Here is a 24,517-nt window from a genome sequence, read left to right as displayed (position 1 = left end):
AACAAACAAATGTTCACTACTCTTTCTGCTGATTCAAAGTTTGGAGTAACTTTTAATTGTTTTATAATTACTGTATTTTTGTTTGTCCTTCTCTTTGTATATCAGCCATGATATATGCATTACATTGTTACTACTTAAAGAGTAAATACGCTTTTTTGTCTGACATATAGTGAACAGCACTGATTTTATTTCACATTTTGATTTGTGGTATACACCCCCAACGTCACATGTGAAGCTACTGAATTAACAGATGATTAGTTAATGAAGTCATCACTGGCAGGAGATTTAGTAATAGACAGATCCCTTGCTGCTTGTTATTTTAAAACATAATTTTTACTGAATGCCTGAATGTACTGTCCAAAAATATATTTAATACTAAAATAAAAATTCACTGCAAGTGCTTATTTCAACATGATAATTTAATATTACAGTTCCATTAAGGACTTTTACCTGTGCCGCTGAGATTAACTTCACCACATGTTTCTCCAACTTGACACTGGTAAACAATGCCAGGTTCCCTCACACTTCTGTCATGTGAAGAATTTCCTCTAGGAGCTCCAATCTGGATCCTAAACATGCCATAATTATTATATGGATTGCTGATTTACCTAAAGCATAGGGACTTTCATAGAAAAATAACATATGTCATGTATCATACGTTATTTTTCTATTAAAGTCCCTGTACAGCAGTTAGATTTACCTGTTCGTTACAAACTAGCCCATGAATCAATAGCCTAAATACAAGGATTATCAGGGCCTCTTCAGCTTAGTAATAAATGCAAAGGGGAAGGAATTGTATCACCTAATTATTACTGTCCCATATCATCTGTACTAATAATGTGCAAAATGTCTGAGTACTGTGTATGCCATCACTTAAATCAGTATTTAGAATATAATTATATACTAACGGTCACACAGTGTGGCTTCAAAGCTAACCATGCCATCATCAGAGCAGAAGAAATTCTTTGTGTTGTTGCTGCTGTGGTCTTCAGTTAGAAGACTGACTTGATGCAGTTCTCCATAATACTTTATCCTTTGCAAACCTCTTTATCTCTGAATAACTACTGCAACCTACATCTACATGAATGTGCTTACTGTATTCATCCCTTGGTCTGCCTCTAGAATTCTTACACCCCCCCTCCCCCCCCCCCCCCTGCCACCCCATGCCAACACAAAAAACTTCCCTCCATTATCAAACTGACTATTGATGCCTCAGGACATCAGGATGTGTCCTGTCACCTGATCCCTTCTTTTAGTCAACTTTTTAGTCAATTTATGCCATAAATTTCCTTTTTCTCCAATTTGATTCCTTACTCAGCCAGCATGTCTAATCTTCAGCATACTTCTGTAGCACCACATTTCAAAATCTTTAATTCACTTCTTAGGTGAATTGCTCATAATCAATATTTCAACTTCACACAAGGCTACACTCCACACAAATATCTTTACAGAAGGCTTCCTAGTACTTAAATTTATATTGGATGCTAACAAATTCCTATTTTTCAGAGGTGTATTCCATGCTATAGGCAAGTCTGCAATTTATATGAAGGTACTTTGGTCATCATAGCTTATTTTGCTTTTCAAATAGTAAAACTCACCTACTCATTTTAGTGCCTCATTCTCTAATCTAATTCCCTCAGAAGAATCTGGTTTAATTCACCTACATTCCATTACCTTTGATTTAATTTTTGTTGATGCTCATTTTATAACCTCTTTTTAAGGCTCTATCAATTCCATTCAACTACTGTTTCAAGTCCTTTTCTCTTAGAGAGTTTCATTGCCATTGGCAAACCTCAATGTTTTTATTTCTTCTCACTGAAATTTAATTCCTTCTCAGTTTTTTATGTTACCTTTATTGCTTGCTAAGTGTGCAGATTAAGTAACATTTAGGATACGCTGAAAGATTGTCTCATTTTCTTCATGGTTAGTACTTCCTTTTTATGTCCTTCAACTGATGTAACTGCTCTCTGGTTTCTGGATAAGCTGTGACCTTCCAGTCTCTATATTTTATCCCTGCCACCTTCATAATTTCAAAGAATGTACTCCAATAAATTTTGTCAATAGCTTTCTCAAAGTTTACAAATCCTATAAATGTAGGTTTGCCTTTCTTTTCTTCAAACATACATCATAAGATCAGTATTGGCTTGAGTGTTACTACATATTGATCTGTCCCAAGAGCAGTTTCTATCAGTTTTTCCATTCGTCTGTAAATAACTCTTGTCAGAACATTGCAGCCATCACTTTTGTAACTAATAGTTCGACAATATTATGAAAAGGATAGTTGCTACTCACCATACAGCAGAGATACTGAGTGCTGAGTCACAGATAGGCACAACAAAAAAAGAGGACTTTCAGAAAGCAAGCTTTTGGCCAACAAGGCCTTTGTCAAAAATAGACAACACACACCCACATGCATGCATGCATGTGCCACATATGTGTGTGCGCACACACACACACACACACTCATACTAACACAACTCACACACACACATGACCACTGTCTCTGGCAGCCACTGCTACAATAGCCTGGCCTTTGTCAAAAATAGATAATGCACACACACACACACACACACACACACACACACACACACACACACACACAAATGCCACTCACACACACATGACCATAGTCTCCAGTGACTGATGCCAGACTACTGTAGTAGTGGTCTGGCTCCAGCTGGACATGTGAAGGAGTTGCATTATCACGTGTGTGTGTGTGCGTGTGTATTGTCTGTTTTTGACAAAGATCTTGTTGGCCGAAAGCTTCCTTTCTGACAGACTTTTTATTGCTGTGCCTATCTGCGATTCGGCATCACTGCTATGTTATAAGTAGCAACTATCCTTTTCATAATTTTCTTACATTTCATCCTGGATTTTTCATTGTTTGATGCTTTGAGATTATTCACACCTAACAGCACTTGCCTTCTTCGGAATGGGAATTGTTACATTCCTGTTGAAATCTGAGGGTATTTCATCCGTCTCAAATTTCTTGCGTGCCAGGTGGAATAGTTTTTTCATGGCTGGCTCTCCTAAGGAGAGCCTTTTTTTTACCTACATCTTTCAGTGCTCTGTCAAATTCTTCTTGAAGTATTGCATCTCCCACTGTATATTCATTTACTTCCTCTTTCCTTTCTATAACATTTACATCAATTTAATTTCCATAGAGTAGCCCCTCTATGTATTCCTTCTGCATTACGGATTTCCCTTCTTTACTTAGTACTAGTTTGCCATCTAAGCTCATGATATTCATATAGTTGCCTCCATTTTCTTCAAAAGTCATATCAATCTTTCCCATAGGACACGACTTTTTTTAAAAAGGACATCATATTTGCCACAGACTCTAGAAATTATATATTCCACACTTTAACTTTTCATTTTGTGTTGAGGATATAACTAGAATGCATTACCAAAATAATACAGGAAGCTGTAATTGGTAATTCAACTATTATAACCTGAAGACAGTTCTGTATGGGGAGAAATCACATATGGGGTTCCCCACAGCTCAATATTACGTCCACTATTGTTCTTCATATATGTAAACAATCTTCCATTGAATATACAAGTTGAATTAGTTCTTTCTGCAGATGACACTAGTACTGTAATCAGTTCAAGCATACATACAGAAACAGAACAGATGCCAAACAAAGTTCTTACGAGATCCCACTGATTAGTTTTCTGGGGATGGTCTCACCTCCAATTTTAGAAAGACATAACATATTCAAGATAGACACAAAGCCCACACCTACCACAGTAGTACAAGTTTATATGCCAACTAGCTCTGCAGATGACGAAGACATTGATGAAATGTATGATGAGATAAAAGAAATTATTCAGATAGTGAAGGGAGATGAAAATTTAATAGTCATGGGTGACTGGAATTTGGTAGTAGGAAAAGGAAGAAAAGGAAATGTAGTAGGTGAATATGGATTGGGCGTAAGAAATGAAAGAGGAAGCTGCCTGGTAGAATTTTGCACAGAGCACAACTTAATCAGAGCTAACACTTGGTTCAAGAATCATGAAAGAAGGTTATATACATTGAAGAAGCCTGGAGATACTAGAAGGTATCAGACACATTATTTAATGGTAAGACAGAGATTTAGGAACCAGATTTTAAATTGTAAAACAATTCCAGGGGCAGATGTGGACTCTGACCACAATCTATTGGTTATGAACTGTAGATTAAAACTGAAGAAACTGCAAAAAGGTGGGAATTTAAGGAGTTGGGACCTTGATAAACTGACTGAACCAGAGGTTGTACAGGTTTACAGGGAGAGCATAAGGAAACAATTGACAGGAATGGGGGAAAGAAATACAGCAGAAGAAGAATGGGTAGCTTTGAGGGATGAAGTAGTCAAGGCAGCAGAGGATCAAGTAGGTAAAAAGACGAGGGCTAGTAGAAATCCTTGGGTAACAGAAGAAATATTGAATTTAATTGATGAAAGGAGAAAGTATAAAAATGCAGTAAATGAAGCAGGCAAAAAGGAATACAAACATCTCAAAAATGAGATCAACAGGAAGTGTAAAATGGCTAAGCAGGGATTGCTAGAGGACAAATGTAAGGATGTGTAGGCTTATATCACTAGGGAGAAGATAGATACCGCCTGCAGGAAAATTAAAGAGAACTTTGGAGAAAAGAGAACCACTTGCATGAATATCAAGAGCTGAGGTGGAAAACCAGTTCTAAGGTAAGAAGGGAAAGCAGAAAGGTGGAAGGGAGAGCCAGTCCTAACAAAACTCTATCATCTGGTGAGCAAGATGTATGAGACAGGTGAAATACCCTCAGACTTCAAGAAGAATATAATAATTCCAATCCCAAGGAAAGCAGGTGTTGACAGATGTGAAAATTACCAAACTATCAGTATAATATGACACAGCTGCAAAATAATAACGCGAATTCTTTACAGGCAAATGGAAAAACTAGTAAAAGTCAACATCAAAGAAGATCAGTTTGGATTCCGTAGAAATAATGGAACATGTGAGGCAATACTGACCCTACGATTTATTTTAGAGGATAGATTAAGGAAAGGCAAACCTACATTTGTAACATTTGTAGACTTAGAGAAAGCTTTTGACAATGTTGACTGGAACACTCTCTTTCAAATTCTGAAGGTGGTAGGGGTAAAATACAGGGAGCGAAAGGCTATTTACAATTTGTACAGAAACCAGATGGCAGTTATAAGAGTCAAGGGACATGAAGGGGAAGCAGTGGTTGGGAAGGGAGTGAGACAGGGTTGTAGCCTATCCCCAATGTTATTCATTCTGTATATTGAGCAAGCAATAAAGGAAACAAAAGAAAAATTCAGAATAGGTATTAAAATCCATGGAGAAAAAATAAATAGTTTGAGGTTCGCCGATGGCATTATAATACTGTCAGAGACAGCAAAGGACTTGGAAGAGCAGTTAAACGGAATGGACAGTGTCTTGAAGGGAGGATGTAAGATGAACATCAACAAAAGCTAAATGAAGTTAATGGCATGTAGTCAATTTAAGTCGAGTGATGCTGAGGGAATTAGATTAGGAAATGAGATGCTTAAAGTAGTAAAGGAGTTTTGCTATTTGGGGAGCAAAAAACTGATGATGGTCAAAGTAGAGAGGATATAAAGTGTAGACTGGCAATGGCAAGGAAAGCGTTTCTGAAGAAGAGAAATTTATTAACATCAAGTACAGATGTAAGTGTCAGGAAGTAGTTTCTGAAAGTATTTGTATGGAGTGTAGCCATGTATGGAAGTGAAACATGGACGATAACTAGTTTGGACAAGAAGAGAATAGAAGCTTTCGAAATGTGGTGCTACAGAAGAATGCTGAAGATTAGATGGGTAGATCACATAACTAATGAGGAGGTACTGAATAGGATTGGGGAGAAGAGGAGTTTGTGGCACAACTTGACCAGAAGAAGGGATCGGTTGGTAGGACATGTTTTGAGGCATCAAGGGATCACAAATTTAGCATTGGAGGGCAGCGTGGAGGGTAAAAATCGTAGAGGGAGACCAAGAGATCAATACACTAAGCAGATTCAGAAGGATGTAGGTTGCAGTAGGTACTGGGAGATGAAGAAGCTTGCACAGGATAGAGTAGCATGGAGAGCTGCATCAAACCAGTCTCAGGACTGAAGACCACAACAACAACAACATATTCAGTTCCGCACATCCAGGGGTACTACATCAATGGTAAGTATAATGCATGTGGAAATTTCAAAATTCTTAAGTATCCGTATCGATGAGAATTTAAATCCTAAAACAATGTAGTTCAGCCACATTCATGCCTACAATCATTGCAGATTTTGACTGGAGAAAAATCTACATTTACATTTATATCTATACACTGGCAACCATTGTGAAGCACATGCAGACGGTATGTCCTATTGTAACAGTTATTAGGGTTTCTTCCCATTTCATTCACATACAGTTTCCAGGGAAAATGTTTCTTCGAATGCCTCTGTGTGTGTGCTGTAATTATTTTAGTCTTGCCCTCATGTCCTAGAGTCATCACTCAGTGCCAGTTCTTGAAACTTTGTTAACTAGACTTTCTCAGGATTGTTTACGTCTATCTTGAAGAGTCTGCCAGTTCAGTTTCTTCAGCATCACTAGAACACTCTAGAATGGATCACACAACTGATTTGTAATCATTCTTCTTTGTAGACTGATTGCACACCCGCAGTACTCTACCAAAAAACTAAAGTTTACCACCTGATTTTTCTACAACTGAGCCTAAGTGATCATTCCAGTTCAACTCCCTGGAAAATGTTACACCCAGGTATTTGTATGAGTTGACTAATTGCAGCTGTGACTCATTGATATTATAGTCATAGAATACTACTTTTTTTAATTTTGCTGAGAGCATAGTTTTACATTTCTGAACATTTAAAGCAAGGGGCCAGGTTGCCAGTCTTTGCACCATTTCGAAATCTTATTTAGGTCTAACTGAATATTTATGCTGCTTCTTTAAGACAGTAGCATTATAGATAATTGCATCATCTGCAGAAAGTCAGAGGTTACTATTGTTGGCAAGGTCATTAATTTGCAATATGAACAGCAAGGGTCCCAACACACTTCCCAGGGGCACACCAGAAGTTGCTTCAACATCTGATGATGACTCTACATAATATAACATGCTGTGTCTTCCCTACAAAAAAGTCCTCAGTCCAGTCACAAATTTTACTTGATTCCCAATATCATTGTATTTTTGACAATAAGCATATATGTGGTATTGAATAAAATGCTTTTTGGTAATCACAAAATACTCTGTCTAACTGACTGCCTTGATTCAAGGATTTCAGTATATTATGTGAGGATAGTGGAATATGGTTTCACATAATTGATGTTTATGGAATCAATGCTGTTAGGTATGGGAGAGATCATTCTGTTCAAGATACCTCATTATGTTCGAGCTCAGAAGATGTTCTACGATTCTGCCGCAGATTATTACGAAAGATATTGGGCAGTAGTTTTGTGGATCACTTCTCTACCCTGCTTGTAGGGGGATGTTAGCTGTGCTTTCATCCAACTGTTGGGCATGGTTTCCTGCTTGAGGATTCTATAATGGATTATAGATAGTAAAGAGGCTAACTTAGCTGAAAGTTCAGTAAGGAAGCTGATAGTGATTCCATTTGGGTCCTGGAGCTTTATTCTGTTTTAACCATTTCGGTTGTTTCACAACAACTCTGACACTAATATTGATTTCACTCGTCCTTTCAGTGGAATGAGAATAAAATTGGGGCAATTCTTTTGTGTTTTGATTTGTACGAGAAATCTGAAAACAGAGTTAAGCATTTCACCTTTTGCTTCGCTAAACTCAATTTCACTTCTTGTATTATTTGCTAGGGACCAAGCACTAACTTTGCTGCCATTAACTGTCTTTACATACAACTAGAATTTCTTTGATTTTTGTGAAAGACCATTTGCAATCTCCTGCTGTGGTAGTCACTGAAGGCTTCATGCATTGCCCTCTTGACAGCCAAATGTGTTTCATTCAGCATATCTCTATCTATAGTCCTATACTTCATTTTATACCTATTATCCAGTAGTATCTTTTTTAGAAATTACTGTATAGTCACTGTACACCATGGAAGGTCCCTCCCATTATGAACTGTTCTACTGAGTACATATCTATCCAGTGCAGGGAGAACTATTCTTTTAAACTTGAGTCATAGCTCTTCTACATGCTCCTGCCCTGTGATGAAAGTTTCAAGTTCCTTATTCAGATATGATCCTACTGAGTTTGTATCTAGTTTCTGTACATATGTAACTTTCTGCTTCTTTTAGTTGCCCTTTATACTTCAATAATCCCTGTTTCCACAACTGCACCATGATCACTGATACCAGTTTTGATGTAAGCATCCTCAAAGAGGTCAGGTCTATTTGTCACTATTAGTGTCCATATACAGGGTGGTCCATTGATTGTGACTGGGCCAAATATCTCACGAAATAAGCAACAGACAAAAAAACTACAAAGAACAAAACTCGTCTAGCTTGAAGGGGGAACTAGATGGCACTATGGTTGGCCCGCTAGATTGCACTGCCATAGGTCAAACGGATATAAACTGTGTTTTTTTTAAATATGAATCCCGATTTTTTATTGCATATTCATGTAGTACGTAAAGAAATATGAATGTTTTAGTTGGACCACCTTTTTGCTTTGTGATAGATGGCACTGTAATAGTAACAAACGTATAAGTACGTGGTATCATTTTGTGAGATATTTGGCCTGATGACTATCAAAGGACCACTCTGTATATCCATCATGAGTGGATTTTCATGCTAACTGTTCTAGGTAGTTTTAATAGAAGGCATTTACTAATGTTTCACAGGGTATCTTATCATGCTCACCACTAACAAAATTAATTTTTTCCAAATGACTGTTGGATGATTGAAATCTCCACCAGTGACTACAGTATGAGTGGGAACTTTTGTACTAGTGACCTGAGATTTTCAATACAGTGTTCGCTTACAGTAGGATATGGGTCTGGTGGGTGATAGAAGGATACAATTATCATTTTATGCCTACCCCTGATATTGAGTCTTGCCTAAACAATCTCACATGGAGCTTCAATTTCTATCTCAGTGAATTTGAGTTTCTTGTCTCCTGTGACAAATTCACCTCCTCCAATTCCCATTTGGCTATCCTTTCCATGTACACTGAAAATTTCCCCAAAAATCTCACTGCTATCAATTTGGGGTCTCAATCAGCTTTCTGTACCAAGTGCTGTGTGAGCTTCACTGCTTTTCAAGAGCACGTCAGATTCTGGCACTTTGTTGTGAATGCTTTGACAGTTAACCACTATGATTTTAATACTCTCACCAATTGAAGGCCTTACTTTTTGTATTATACTTATACTTCTAGTTTTATAAAGGTATCATTATTTGGACTGGATTGAGATTTGCCTCATTTAAAAAACCCTTGTGTGCATGCCATATACTGTCAGCTACCTGGGTAGTATCCTCTGGTATGTAGTGCACCTCCGACCCATTTAGGGTCACCCTACAGTTCTCATCCCTATTGCATAAGTCCAGGAAGTCACATCCTGAATTGTCACAGAACTTTTGAAGTCTCTGGTTCAGTCATTCCATTCAACTCAGAACCAAGAGGCCATGATCAGTTCTGTGGATAATGCTGTAATTCATGGGCTTCTTGTCCAAGGCTGATCTCCTCAGCCACCTCTGGCAGTTGCTGAAATGACCCGAGTTTGACCTCAAAGTCCAGACAACAGGCATAATTTGTTCCAGCATGTGCCACAGTCTGCAGTTGCTTGCACACTGTTACCTCAATGGCTGCTGGAATAGCTTCTTCAAAATGTTCAATGAAATTCCTATGCATACACATTGAGGCTACCTCGTATCCTTTCCTGTTCCTTGCTGCCACTTCCATAAGGGGTGTCATTATCTGCCATATGTTTAAACTGGTGATGAGTAGTAGACCCCTACCCTTTTGCATTTGATTCCTCTTGTCACTGGACAAAACAGCTGAAGTGAGTTATACTGGCTCAGTTTCAAGTTCAATGAAAGGCAGCACTTCTAACTTGTTGGTTAAGGGGATTGGTATATCAACCTTAGTCCTCCCTCATTCCCTTCAATACTGCACAGGACACCTGGATCTACCATTGAAATGCCATTCACAGTCGAGGGCACAAGTAATGACAGAACCTGTCTAAAATATGCTGAAGTTAAGCCTCTTTACAAGAAGAGAGGTAAAGAGATACCTTCAAACAATCAACCAGTTTCACGGCTTTCTCAAAAACATCTGCAAAGGTTGTGTACAAGCATGTCCTTAAGCATCTGATTGCAAATAATATATTGACTAAGTTCCCTTTTGGACTTCTTAAGGGTTCTGATACAGAGATAGCTATTTACACTTACAGTGAGAATGTACTTAATTCATTCATTAATAAATTAGAGGCTACTGACATTTATTGTGACTTGTCAAAAGTCTTTGACTGTGTGCACCACAGCAGTCTCTTAAGTAAATTAGAATATTATTTTCATCGGCAATGGTGCGAAATGATTTGTGTCTTATGTAACTAAAGTGAAACAATGGGTGTCGTGAAATATCTGTGCAGTAATCAGTCAGTCTTCATCTGATTGGGAATTAATTACATATGGTGTTCCTCAAAGTTCCATCTTGGATCCATTGCTTTTGTGAGCATTAATGACGTCTCGTCTGTTACATTGCCATGCTAAGTTTCTTTCATTTGCAGATGATACAAACATTGGACTAAGTAGCAAGTCAAGTACAGATTTAGAAGTAGCTGCTAATCAAATTTTCACTGACATTAAAAATGGTTTAAAGCTAATTCACTGTCAGTAAACTTTGAAAAGACGCACTATATGCAGTTCAGAACCTGTAAGAGGTTTGCTTCCAGCATATATATAACATATGAAGACGTGCAGATCGAAGAGGTTGATAGTGTTAAATTTCTACGATTACAACTCTATAATAAATTCAGTTGGGAAGGCCATACCACAGAGTTGCTTAAGTGCCTGAACAAGTCTGTATTTGCAGTGAGAATGATGTCAGCTGTAGAAGATATAACTGTAAAAAAGACCTGCATACTTCACTTAATTTCATTCTATTATGTGATAAGGAATCATATTTTGGGGTAACTCATCAAACTGAACAGAAGTTTTTAACATGCAAAAGAGTGTAATAAGAATCATTTATGGTGTAAATTCAAGAACATCATGTAGAAACTAGAAACTTTGTATTCAAACCACTGCTTCTCAGTATATTTATTCCTTAGTGAAATTTGTTGCAAGTAATATATCTCTGTTTCCAACCAATAGCTCAATACATAGTATCAATACTAGGAATAAGATCAATCTACATAAAAACCTAAAATCACTTACCTTGGTCCAAAAAGTAGTCCAATTTTCAGGAACACACATTTTTAATAAATTGCCAGCCACCATTAAAAACTTGGTTTCAGATACAGCACAATTTAAACAGATTTTGAAAGACCTTTTGACACGCAACACCTTCTGCTCTCTACATGAGTGTCTTAACAGAGGCTATTAGGCCAGCTTAAGCAAAAATGTCTGTTAGATTTCAGTTATGACAGCTCTTGGTCACAGCTATCAAGATCAGTTATTCTGTGCATGATAAATTTATTAATAGTGCGTAGTAATGTTTCATTCTGACAGAGTATCAATTCTGTAAATATTAGCTATTTCAGTTTACTGTATTGTACTCACATAATTTGACAATCTCCTGAGAAATGATCAGGGTAGTAGGTATTATATTCAAATGTTTTATCTTTTTTATGTTATACTTTCTGAAATGTTCCACACCAATGAGAATCATCTCATTTCTTGGGGCTATGGAAAGAAAATTGGGTCTAATTTAATTCCTGTACTTTCTGTAGAGGAGACTGAATTCACCAGTAGAGGGCAGTGCTTGAGGTACCTTTTGTACAGGTACCAGCAGTACATGACTCTTGAAAGCTCTTCCAGTACATCAGTTCACAGCATCTGCCAATCATTTGACAGCACCAGGGCAATTTCCATCTGCTTATGAATTTCAACCGACTCATCCTGTATTCAATGGAACTCTTTTAACATATTGATTTGCAGCAACTGCTGATCATATGACAGTAGTCAGTGTGAATTCCAGCTGCTTATGAATATCAACCAGCTCATTCCATGTTCAACAAATCAATGTGTTGAAACAGTTTGCATTTTTTCATTCAATAAAGTCATACAAAATAATTTTCTGGGGTAACTCATCTTTGTGCAGAAACAAGCTGTTAGAATAATGTGTGATGCTCATCCATGATCATCTTGCATGCATCTGTTCAAGGAACTGGGCATTCTGAATCCTGGTTCATAGCATATTTATTTCCTCATGACATTTTTTGTAAATAATCCACCACAGTTCAAAAGGAATAATGATATACATAATTACAATACCAGAAGGGGAAAATGATACTCATTACTCCATGTTAACGTTGTCTTTGTCACAAAAAAGGGGTACACAGTTGAGCAACAACAATTTTAGATCACTTAAGACAGAATCACTTATGACAGAATTGATGAAAGAAGAAAATATAAAAATGCAGTAAATAAAGCAGGCAAAAAGGAATACAAACGTCTAAAAAATGAGATTAACAGGAAGTGCAAAATGGCTAAGCAGGGATGGCTAGAGGACAAATGTACGGATGTAGAAGCTTGTATCACTAGGGGTAAGATAGATACTGCCTACAGGAAAATTAAAGGTGCCTTTGGAGAAAAGAGAACCACTTGTATGAATATCAAGTGCTCAGATGGAAACCCAGTTCTAAGCAAAGAACAGAAAACAGAAAGGTGGAAGCAGTATATTGCAGGTCTAATCACGGGCAATGTACTTGAGGACAATATTATGGAAATGGAAGAGAATGTAGATGAAGATGAAATGGGAGATACAAAACTGTGTGAACAGTTTGACAGAGCACTGAAAGACCTGAGTCAACACAAGACCCCAGGAGTAGACGACATTCCACTAGAAAAACTGATGGCCTTGGGAGAGCCAGTCCTGACAAAACTCTACCATCTGGTGAGCAAGATGTATGAGACAGGCAAAATACCCTCAGACTTCAAGAAGAATATAATAACTCCACTCCCAAAGAAAGCAGGTGTTGACAGATGTGAAAATTAGTGAACCATCAGTTTAATAAGTCACAGATGCAAAATACTAACGCGAATTCTTTACAGATGAAAGAAAAAACTGGTAGAAGCCGACCTCAGGGAAGATCAGTTTGGATTCTGTAGAAATATTGGAACATGTGAGGCAATACTGACCTTACGACTTATCTTAGAAGAAAGATTAAGGAAAGGCAAACCTACGTTTATAGCATTTATAGACATAGAGAAAGCTTTTGACAATGTTGACTAGAATACTCTCTTTCAAATTCTAAAGGTGGCAAGGATAAAATACAGGTAGCAAAAGGCTGTTTACAATTTGTACAGAAATGGCAGTTATAAGAGTCCAGGGGCAGGAAAGGGAAGCAGTTGTTGGAAAGGGAGTGAGACAGGCTTGTAGCCTCTCCCCAGTGTTATTCAATCTGTATATTGAGCAAGCAATAAAGGAAACAAAAGAAAAATTTGGAGTAGGTATTAAAATCCATGAAGAAGAAATAAAAACTTTAAGGTTCACCGATGACATTGTAATTCTGTCAGAGAAAGCAATGGACTTGGAAGAGCAGTTGAACGGAATGGACAGTGTCTTGAAAGGAGGATATAAGATGAACATCAACAAAAGCAAAACGAGGATAAAGGAATGTAATCGAATTAAGGCAGGTGATGCTGAGGGAATTAGATTAGGAAATGAGACACTTAAAGTAGTAAAGGAGTTTTGCTATTTGGGTAGCAAAATAACTGATGATGGTTGAAGTAGAGAGAATATAATATGTAGACTGACAATGGCAAGGAAAGAATTTCTGAAGAAGAGAAATTTATTAACATCAAGTATAGATTTAGGTGTCAGGAAGTTTGGACAAGAAGAGAATAGAAACTTTCGAAATGTGGTGCTACAGAAGAATGCTGAAGATTAGATGGGTACATCACATAAATAATGAGGAAGTATTGAATAGAATTGGGTAGAAGAGCAGTTTGTGGCGCAATTTGAGAAGAAGACAGGACCAGTTGGTAGGACATGTTCTGAGGTATCAATGGATTACAAATTTAGCACTGGAGGGCAGCATCAAGGGTAAAAATCATAGAGGGAGACCAAGAGATGAATACACTAAGCAGATTCAGAAGAATGTAGGTTGAAGGAAGTACTGGGAGATGAAGAAGCTTCTGCAGGATAGAGTAGCATGGAGAGCTGCATCAAACCAGTCTCAGGACGGAATACCACAACAACAACATGACAGAATGCTAAGTAAAATTTGAAAACTGACTGAGAAAGTTTCTCCTTGACAGGTCTGTCTATTCTGTAGAAGAATTTCTATTACTATAATGTGTAAAAGCAGACTCATTCCTCATCATTATGCTCTATCATGCAAAACAATCCATGGAGTGCATAACTAACTAGCCAATGAACTAACTAAACAATCAAAAGTATGGTTACCCACCAATTACTTAAACTTTGCCATATGTCTCTGTTCATGGACGCTTTATATTTGCCCTTAATTTGGCATTGTGAACCTGTATTACATTTCAGTGGTGGAAGATGCTACTCTGCATGAGTAATGGCCACATGTAATGCCTTTTGTGGTAAATATTCTAGAGAGAAATAAAAATAAAAACAAAAAACATTATATTTTATTTATGTATTACCAAACACAAAGAGTTAACCACTCAAAACTATTTGGTTTCCTTATTGATCAGTCTCTACTGTGTCGCTCACTGAAAGTAATGCACAATACTCTCATATTCAATTTGTTCATTACATCACATCAGAAACAATTTGAGTAATACACCACTAAGTCATGCCTGTCATGTCTTCTTCTGTTAGGGGGTGATTCAACAAGCACAAAAATGGTCTTATATGACAAATAAATGACATTAGAAATATTTCTGGAATTGACCAATAGGAATCTCTAGCATTCCAAGACCCCTCACTTTTAGAAAGAGTGCTGTGTTTGGTGTCAGGAGAAAGCAAATGCAAATGAATAAGATATTGTTAATTTTTAGCAATTTGTATGTAAAGCATAAAAGCATTCCTGTTTGGAAAAAGCAGTAATGGGTAGAAATGGTCTTGCTCCCTCAGTGTGTACATCTCTGGTCCCCAATGAACATGTTGGCGAAGCTCTTCTTGGCAATCACTGAGAAAACACTGGATGATGATGATTTGTGGACTGTGGCACACCAATCATGTCTCTCATCTGGGCTTACAGGTAATACCTGGATAATTTCAGGAAAACATTGAGAATGCCAGCCTTTCTCACAGAATTTTAACTAATCTGAAGATCTACAGCATTATCAAACAATTGATGTAATGGTCCCAAGTCAAATAGTAGAGGGCATGATGCAGAGACAAGACAGAGGTCTTCAACAAGCTAGGATGTTAGTTCCTAGACATATGTCATGGGGTTGAGAACTGTACTATCCCCTGAATGTCTCAGGCATGACATTACCTATCGGTCTGATTGCTAACCAGGTAACTTAATATTTGTGGGGTGCACACAAGGGTTTATTAGATTAGATGACTCTCTATCCAGTCCAAGAGACCTCAGAGTACTAGAAAACAACACCCCCCCAGTTCCTCCGAAAAAGTGTATGGGGGAACAAATGAATGTAGGACTCAAACTCTGATGGATCTGTACAAATGTAATAATAATACTAATAATAATAATAATAATAACATGTCTTTTAACTGGGCAACACTTTGGCAAACTTTGTGTCCCTAACCTACCTCAGTTATCCAACCAGGTAAGGGGCACCTGCAGTTTAAGTTTTAATCTGAACCATGTGTCATTTATGATGATTCCTCACATAAGAGGTAAAGGCTAGGTTAAAGCAAAGACTGAAAACCCCCTTGTCAGGGTGAGATTTGATCCTATGATGATGCAGTTTCCATGAACAAGTTTTACCACAAGACCACCAGGCCTAACATGTATACACATAGTTAGTCAGAAGCTTTTGATGAGTGAGTTTGTATCAAAATATGGGATAAATGGCTGCATCTTATGATTATGTTGACTCTGAAACTTATGTTTTTACACCAGCAACAGAACATACACCTAAGTATTTCACATAAATTTCAACTTGATACAGCTACCCATTCTTAAGAAAAACAGGTCTTAACAAACAGCTGTAGCTTTTGATGACACTGACGTAGAAGCTTAAATTTTTGACATTGCCAAGAGACCATCGATCTAAGTATTTGACAAAAATTTCTATTTGGAACCTCTTCCAATGCCTGAGAAAAAGGGATCTTAAAAGAGGGACAAACAGACAGATGGACAGCAAATAGCACAAAAAAAATTTGCTTAAGTGATTTCTTAACAAATTAACAGTTTTTTGATTTTTTCCTTTACTTTTACTGTGAAACATTGCTTTTTACCAAATGCATGATTTTAGGTTAACAGGAAGCACCCTATATGTTTTAATGAGTGATTCTGTGAGTACTAAAATTTGTGACATAAATGTCCAAGTCTTTTGGTAGCATTGACGCAGAAGTTTGAAGTTTTTACACCACCAACAGATGATAGACCTCAGTATGAGACATAAATTTCAACATGAGACCTCTAGCCATTTCTGAGAAAAAGAGCTTTTAACAGATAGACAGATGGACAACAAAGTGTTCCTATAAGAGCTATATTTTTACTAATTGTGGTACAGAATCCAAATAAGGTGAGACTATCACAGTCATAGTGAGACTGTCAAAATCCTTGTGAACAAGGGCTTAAAGATTTGCAAAAAATTGATAGTTATTGAAGCTGGCTAAAACTCAAAATTGACAGGAGTGAGGTTTTAAGAGTAAATCTAAAGCTATGTCAAAATGTTAGGCTAATGGAAAGTGGAGGTTATTGTATTTGTTACAGCAAACAAGAATGTCTATTCCAATAAAGTAGAAACTGAAGCTGCATGTGAGATCATTTGGGAAAGTCTCAGTGTCTAGGGTGGTAATCTACATATAAAAGTATCAACAGATTCTTCCTGCAAAATACAAGGTCAGTCGGAAAGGACTTCACAACTTTGGAATGATATAGAACTTTACTGCAATAAATTACATAACTGGTAGATGTGTCACTCTGTGGCAAACAACCTCAAGTCTGCTTCACATGTTGCATCACTAGGAGGGTACAGTTAAAATGGCTGTTTTCAGTGGTGTGGAGCATGCTCATTATGTGTTATGGTTTCATGAAATGAACTCTGCAACAACTGTTCAGCATAAATTTTGCACTGAATATGCTAAAGAACTTCCGAACATGACTACAATTTACTCTTGTCACAAGAACTTTGCTGAGATGTTCACTGCAACATGATAAATCACCAGGTTACCCTCATGCTGATGATTATGTCCAACAGCTTAGGGAAAGTGTTGTCCACAGTCCACAAATATTGACACAATGCACATCTTGTGAGACTTGCATTGAACAAAAAAACTGTTTGGTGTGTATTGCATAGATTTTTACACATGAAATCCTACAGATTCACAATAGCACAGCATGTTAGTGGTGTAGATATAGTTGCTATTGGGGAATTCGATGACGGAATGTTGCATCAGATAGAGTACAATGAGACATTCATGAGCATAATTATCTTCAGTGATGATACAACATTTTGTATCAGTGTCATTGTGAACAATCACAACTGCAGAATAATGGACAATGATTAATGGAAAATCTCATATAAAGATGTGAAACAAATACTAACAATGAGATAGAGGGGCTGGCCAGTACTTACCTCAGCTCAGTACAGCAGACAGATACACAAAACAGAACAGAAAATTTAACAGAACTAGGAATGTAAATTTTCTGTTCTGTTTTGTGTATCTATCAGCTGTACTGAGCTGAGGTAAGTACTGGTGAGCCCCTCTATCTCTTTGTTAGTATTTGAATAATGGACAATGATTATCCACATGTAACTGTGGAATATGTTTGTGACAGCCCCATAGTTAATGTGTTTAGTGCCCTTAGCAAATTGAAAGTGTGTGATTCTTTCTTCTGTATGGAGAAAACTCACACTGGTATTGCGTATCTGGATATGCCTGAAAACTTTTTAATTCCACAGATCAATGAAGACAACTGAGATGGAATGGTTTACTATCAGAAAGATGGTGCACCACCTCATTTCCTCATGAAAGTTTGAGGTTTCCTCAATAATCACATTCCACATCAGTGGATTGGCTGTGAATGGCTAAATGCATGGCCAATCAGGCTCCAGCTCTCAACTGATATACAACTGCAGAGCGGTAAGTTAAGTGTTTTCATTTCTGGGTTCTCCTCATAGTGCAATTATTAAATTTTGTGCATGTTTCTTCTGTTTAAGAGGTTTAACATTGCATTTTCGCAAGCGTAATTTCATTCAGTCTGCAGCACAGTAGCTGCTCACTGAAGAACAAGCTACACAGCTCATCAATGCATCAACATCCATTTTGACACATCAGAAGAGTAGCAAGTTGCATATCTAGGGTTTTGTCTGCTTTTGCAGTTTACTTCTTCAGTTAGTCTTGCTAGGATGGTTAGTATATGTGCATACTGTGGACAGATGCAGGAGGAGCTGGCTGCAGTTCCCAAAGAACTGAATGCACTTTTGGCTATGGTCAGTCACTTCACTGCAAGTGAAGTGTAGCAATCAACAAGCATGCTGACTGCTGCATTTCACCTTGCCATTTGGTAGCTCTGTGAGATCTAATCATCAATGAGTGGCATCAGCTGGACATTGTATACCTGAAGCAACTTGGGTGCACACTTCCTCACCAAACAGAGACCATTATCACAGCAAAAAGTAGTGTCACATAGTATTGGCATGATATCTTCTAGAACTGACTACTTTTTTCCACTGTGCTTACATGAAAGGGAAAAGTATTACACCACCCACGTCTACTCTCAAGTGTTACAAGTTAGTGTGGCCAAAAGTCTATGAGGCATCACTTAGCATCACAGGGCCCCATACCACAACATCCACTTGTAGTCCATAAACACTCTACAGAAGTAGAGAGAAAGCAACAAGAAATGTGAAGAGAAAAATAAAGACAACCTTCTGAAAGCTAGTGTTTTCACTTGCAAACAGTGAAAACAACTCAACAGATACTGATATACATATGAATCAATCAAATTGCTCCTGTGCCATTTCCTCTAAAAACCAGTGCAGTTCAACCAGGTGAAAAGAATAGTAGAAAGGAAATGCTCACCAGTAAATGTCTTACGTCCTTGAGTGGAATTCAGAACTAAAGTAGAGGTTCTAAGAGTCCAAGGACAGGGATGGCCACCAGACAGATGCTGACAAGAATTTAATTTAAAAGATTCTTCTGCGTCTGTGCTAAGTTTACACACTCTGCAAGAAGGATGATATTGCTAATGAGACACCAAAAGGGGTGTGGCCATGTTAGTCAGTAGGACATACCACTCTATCCCTCATCATCCTTTTAAAAGCAAATTCAAATTCTGTGGTTATTTATGTGTCACATAAAATCATCATTTGCTTTGTATATCTACTGCTATATGGCCCAACTGAGAGAGTGAATCTCCAAGAGCCGATTAAGGATCTTTCTCATTTGAACCTTTCTGGAAGATAAAAACTGTGTACTTGTCCAGGATCTGAACCTAGAACCTTGCCTTTGATGGACAATATTCTTACTGACTAAACTACCCTTGTATGACTCACAATCTACATTTACAGTTGTACTTTCACCAGGGCTGCTCTTCTACTTTCCAACAAACTTCACTTGCTGGGCTATTGTTCCTGGGAAAAAAGGTTATTGCAGAGAAAAGATTTAGCCAAAGTATTGAGGACTGATTCTGGAATGAATCTATCACTTTGAAGCAGAGTGTGTGTGGTTTCAAAGCTTTCTGGCAGATTAAAACTGTGTGCTGGGCTGGGATGGAGTTTAAGCTTGACCCAGAATCTCAACACTCACAGCAAAACACTGTACACTCTGCAGCAGAATGTATAAATTCCCTGTCTCATTACTCCTCCCATTTTTAAAGACTGCCATACTCTCTGGGGATTCACAAACACCTGCCTCAGGTGCCAAGAACTTGAAAATCTTGTTTAGTCAGAGGGCATAAAGCATTCTGAAGAAAGGCCAAACAATGCCCTTCAGTTCAGCAACAGATTCATTTCCACTTGTTCACCAGACTTGGAGACACTGCCTGTATGAATTTTTTACTGATCTCCAAACAAGCTAACACATTCCAATTTGGTTACATCTCCCAAAAAGAGAAGCCTTTGAAAGGAAACTGTGAAAATGTGTGTTCAGCATAGGAAAGTGGCCATTGTGCTATATTTGAATAACAAGACAGCATCCAGGACTGGGTGAGCCACATCACAAGTGTGAAGTACCACATAGTTGAAGCATCTGGACCACAGACCTGAGGACAGCAGAAGAGGCATCCTGTCCACTGGGAGAATAACAATTGTCACTCTGGCCTCAAGGACGGGCAGGCTGCAGTGTGAAGGTTCAAGTGCACACCATTAGGAAAGAACCTAGCAGATTTTCTGCAAGGGCAGACTCTCAAAAAAAAAATTAAAGAAATCTGGAATAGGTTTTGGAGACTGTATTTCAGTTAGAACAATAATTTCACTGTGACTGCAAGTGTATTGTGGTCAATCAGAAACAAAGAGTACAAGTGCAGTAGCTGTCATCCAGTGAAACAGTAATCTTACCACATATTCATACCTTACATGGCAAGCAATTGGAAAATACATCCACAATAACACTTAAAATGCATGACAAGACTATGTGATGTACTAAAATCTGACAGAATAAATTAACATAAAAACAAAAATTCTGCAATGACAAGCTTCATAATTATTTAGATCAATTCAACCATGAGGACCTAAAATTTCAGGTTCAAGAATCAGACCCTTAGACAAGAAGAACTGGAGCAAGCTCCACAAGAAAAGAAAAATAAACTAAAAAGCTTTGTCATCTTACTCCTCTCGAATCTTCAGAAAAGACTTTACTCATTATGGACAATAGCTGCAACTAGAAAGGAGGGGTAGATTACAAGTGTGGGTATCATCTGTGAATAATTGACTAATAATGAAGTTTTGTCCATTGCAAAGAGTGCTTTATTTTGTTATTTTTTAAAATTTATGTACTTTTATAAATTTTCGATCATATGGAGCAAAACACCAAGGGCTGCCTTACAAAGGAAATCAAACCAACAGTGACAATATACTACCAATAATGACAGACCAGAATGATTGAAAGTGAAGAGGACTTTATGAATACAACCAGGGACGTCAAAAAGAAAGATAAGTGCAAATTATTTGTGAAGTTAATTTGTTTGTGGATGCATGTGAGCTGTGAGCATTGAGACAATCATCCCACCTATACACCAGGTTGAAGCTGTTTGGCAAAACATAGTGACATGATACATGAAGAAGTCCATAACTGCCTCCTGCACATCCTTGTCTCACAGGGATCATCAACCACCAAGGGCTTCTTTAAAGTACTGAAGGCATGTTAATTGCATGGGGAGAGATCATGACTTTTGGATGGGTGCTTGTGTCTCCATTTGAATTGGTGTAACTTTTGTGTTACAAGTTTTGTGAAATGGGGACAAGCATTATTATGAAGCAGCAGCACCCTTTGTTGCACCATTCCACAATGGTGGTTTCCAACAGTATGCTGTCCCATACACAATCTTCATTCTCTGATGGGTGCCTACTTGTGTTTGTCCTTTGGCAGCCAAGAAAACAATAACAGCATGTTGGTCCTGTTTGGATGCAGTTAGTTGCTACAGTTCATGTCTCCACACTTACTGAACACATTTTGGAAAGATACAAATGCCATTCTAATTCCTTGCCTTCATGTTGGCACTTATATACCCACATTGGAGTTGCACTATGTTGCCTATACACTGCAGCAATGCTCTCAAATGGAAGCTTTTTAATTGCTGCTTACATACACACACACACACACACACACACACACACACACACACACACACACACACACACACACACACACACGCACACACACACACATTCCTCACTGAGATGTGAAATATAAATGTGCTGAGGCTTCATTACTGGAGTGCTCCCATCAGGAAAGTTTCTAAGAACTAAGAAAAATAATACTTCATACACAAAAAATTAAGGTACTTATACTGGATGGCTCACAAATCATCAGTATTTCTGATTTAATGTTGCTGGACTACTTAATACTTCTCTTGAATAACAGAAAATAATGGCCTAAGTCTGTTGCAAACGTTTTTATCAGCATTTAGCATAATTAAAGTTGAATATATTTTCACTGAGTAATGCAAAAATGTCACAATAACAATCTGACATACATGAGAAGCAAAGCATACTCTTTTTCAAAGCATTAAGCAGCTGAACTAACCAAATGATTTTAACTACTTAACTACTTACCAATATCAACTTTTTCAAAGGCTGTAAATTCTGCTTAACACTAATTTCCTATATACTGGTAAGGTTAAGACTAGATTAAGGCCTTAGCTTTACAAGTATATAGATAGCTGATAGTGTTGTGTGTAAAGTAATATGAACACTTGCAAAGACATGTTGGATTGAAACAACATTGGGGAAGTGTATGGTAACGAACTGCTATTTTTTCAAAGGGGCTACAATTCTGACAATATACATAGTAATAATGTAACTGGAAGTTAATATTGCCTAAAGAAAAACCCTTCATTGACAGCTTCTTCTAGTTAATATTTCACATTCCTCAAGGGTTTTATTAATGACAGGATGTATAAAGCAAAATGTAAGAATGAGTGAGTAAGACTTCCTGGTTACAAGAAGAATATTCTGACTGGATAACTATGATTTTATTTTTGAATACGACTTTGGCAGGACATATGCAACTGTATGTAGTCAATTTAGTGCAGTTAAAAATTCATTAACTATCATTATTCAGTTAACATGATTTCTGGGAGTCTGTCAAACATCTGTTTCTATTATAATGTATAAACTGTGCATCTTTATAAATGCAATATGGTTGTTTGTGTTTACACATTACATCATACAATTATAGTAGTAGTATAATTTTGTCAGCATTTACATATTTATATTTTATTTTGTTTATTTTTAGAATATAGACAGTATAAATGGTTTTAGCTAAAAAAAAGAAAAGCGGGGTTTAGTGTGGGGAAAGTGAAATACTGATGTAACTTTGGATATTCAATGTTCATATTAAGAACTTTAAAATAATATTCATAAAGCTTTGAGAAAAATATAAAATAATTTAATGATTATGATGTATTTTTTGTAGCAAATTCTGTAAAATGACAGAACACTGGTTATTAGGAACTCTCAATGAATTTGTCTAGTTTAGGTATGTCTTATTACAGAATCATGAGAATATCTGTTGTTAGAATCTTTTATAATTAATTTTATACTGTGACATAATAAGAAATGAAATTTTTGGAATTGTTGCTGTCGACACAACAATACTCCATCAGCAAAAATGTTGAAAACAATGTGTAGCTTGTTATTAAAGTAATAAAATCTGAATAGGTTAAAATTTTTGAAACAAGAAAGGAAGTCTTACCTGTTACATCTTTATCTGATGTGTTATGTTGCTCCTAAAATAACTTATGATTTCAGTAATAAACAAAACAAAACGAAAACAAAACAAACTAACAAAATGCTGTACTTACCACTGCTCTTTTCCTGTGTGTATAACAACACTGTATCCAAAGTATGTTGCTCTTGATTGATTAGACATAACATCCTCATATACAATGGAATGTTTTGTATCAATATGCAAGCTGAGAACAGACATGACACTTATAAAAAAGTTAGTTGTTAAGATACAAAACTTTCGCTGCACCATTTCAGTGGTTTTTTGACTGGTAATGGATTTTTAACACTTATAATAACATCTCCCACTTGAACCAGGATCTGTCAAGAAAGGAAGGATATAGAGATACCACATCCTTTCTGTGGCCAGAACAGGAAATACATGTAATGATGTGTTATCAGACCACATTCTATTGCATTCCACATTGCTAGTTTATTGCAAAACATTAAAGGAGGAAAGTCCCATTTGAAACATAGAAAATCTCTGAGTAAATGTTACTGTATATTCTAATTACCACACATTAAAACTAAGACCTTTTGTCTTAAACTCTCTAACAGAAAAATGTATATGATGAGCACAAATAAGTATTCGTGAATGTCTTAGTTGTGTGAACAAAGTAATCATATTTAAAGGATGGAATGGGGATCAGATTTCAATAAACATATGACAATGTGATTAGTAGAAGCAGTGTGCAGATGACCCCTTTAATTTATATCCTCCTTTTGTAATGACATGCACAAACTAGTTTTTTTGTACCAGTATATACTAATTTGTGGCCTATTTTTTTATATCATTTTTATATCATTAAACAACACTAATCTCAGGAAAGTAGACTGTGTATTAGATTGAGGACAAAAAATGTCATATTAATACAACTAGTGAA

General features: G+C 37.0%; 1 protein-coding gene across 2 annotated transcripts in view; it reads right to left on the bottom strand.

Moving 5' to 3' along the window:
* Window positions 1-23,946, bottom strand: part of LOC126260885 (integrin alpha-4-like) — a 534,755-nt gene extending 510,809 nt beyond the window's left edge. For both annotated transcript variants that reach the window (XR_007546657.1, XM_049958327.1), the window contains exons 1-2: window positions 23,711-23,946; window positions 451-569 (exon numbers count right to left, since the gene is read on the bottom strand). Coding sequence is in view for 1 of the 2 variants with exons in the window: in XM_049958327.1 (XP_049814284.1) it covers window positions 451-569; window positions 23,711-23,886 (295 nt within the window). In the remaining variant the exon portion in view is untranslated. The remainder of the gene's footprint in view (window positions 1-450; window positions 570-23,710) is intronic.
* Between the last annotated feature and the right edge of the window lie 571 nt (window positions 23,947-24,517).

Source organism: Schistocerca nitens, chromosome 5 (genome assembly GCF_023898315.1).
Source record: "Schistocerca nitens isolate TAMUIC-IGC-003100 chromosome 5, iqSchNite1.1, whole genome shotgun sequence".
In the NCBI taxonomy this organism is placed as follows: Eukaryota; Metazoa; Arthropoda; class Insecta; order Orthoptera; family Acrididae; genus Schistocerca; species Schistocerca nitens.
The sequence above is the reverse complement of the archived record's forward strand: the minus strand, read 5'-3'. Positions and strand labels throughout refer to the sequence as shown.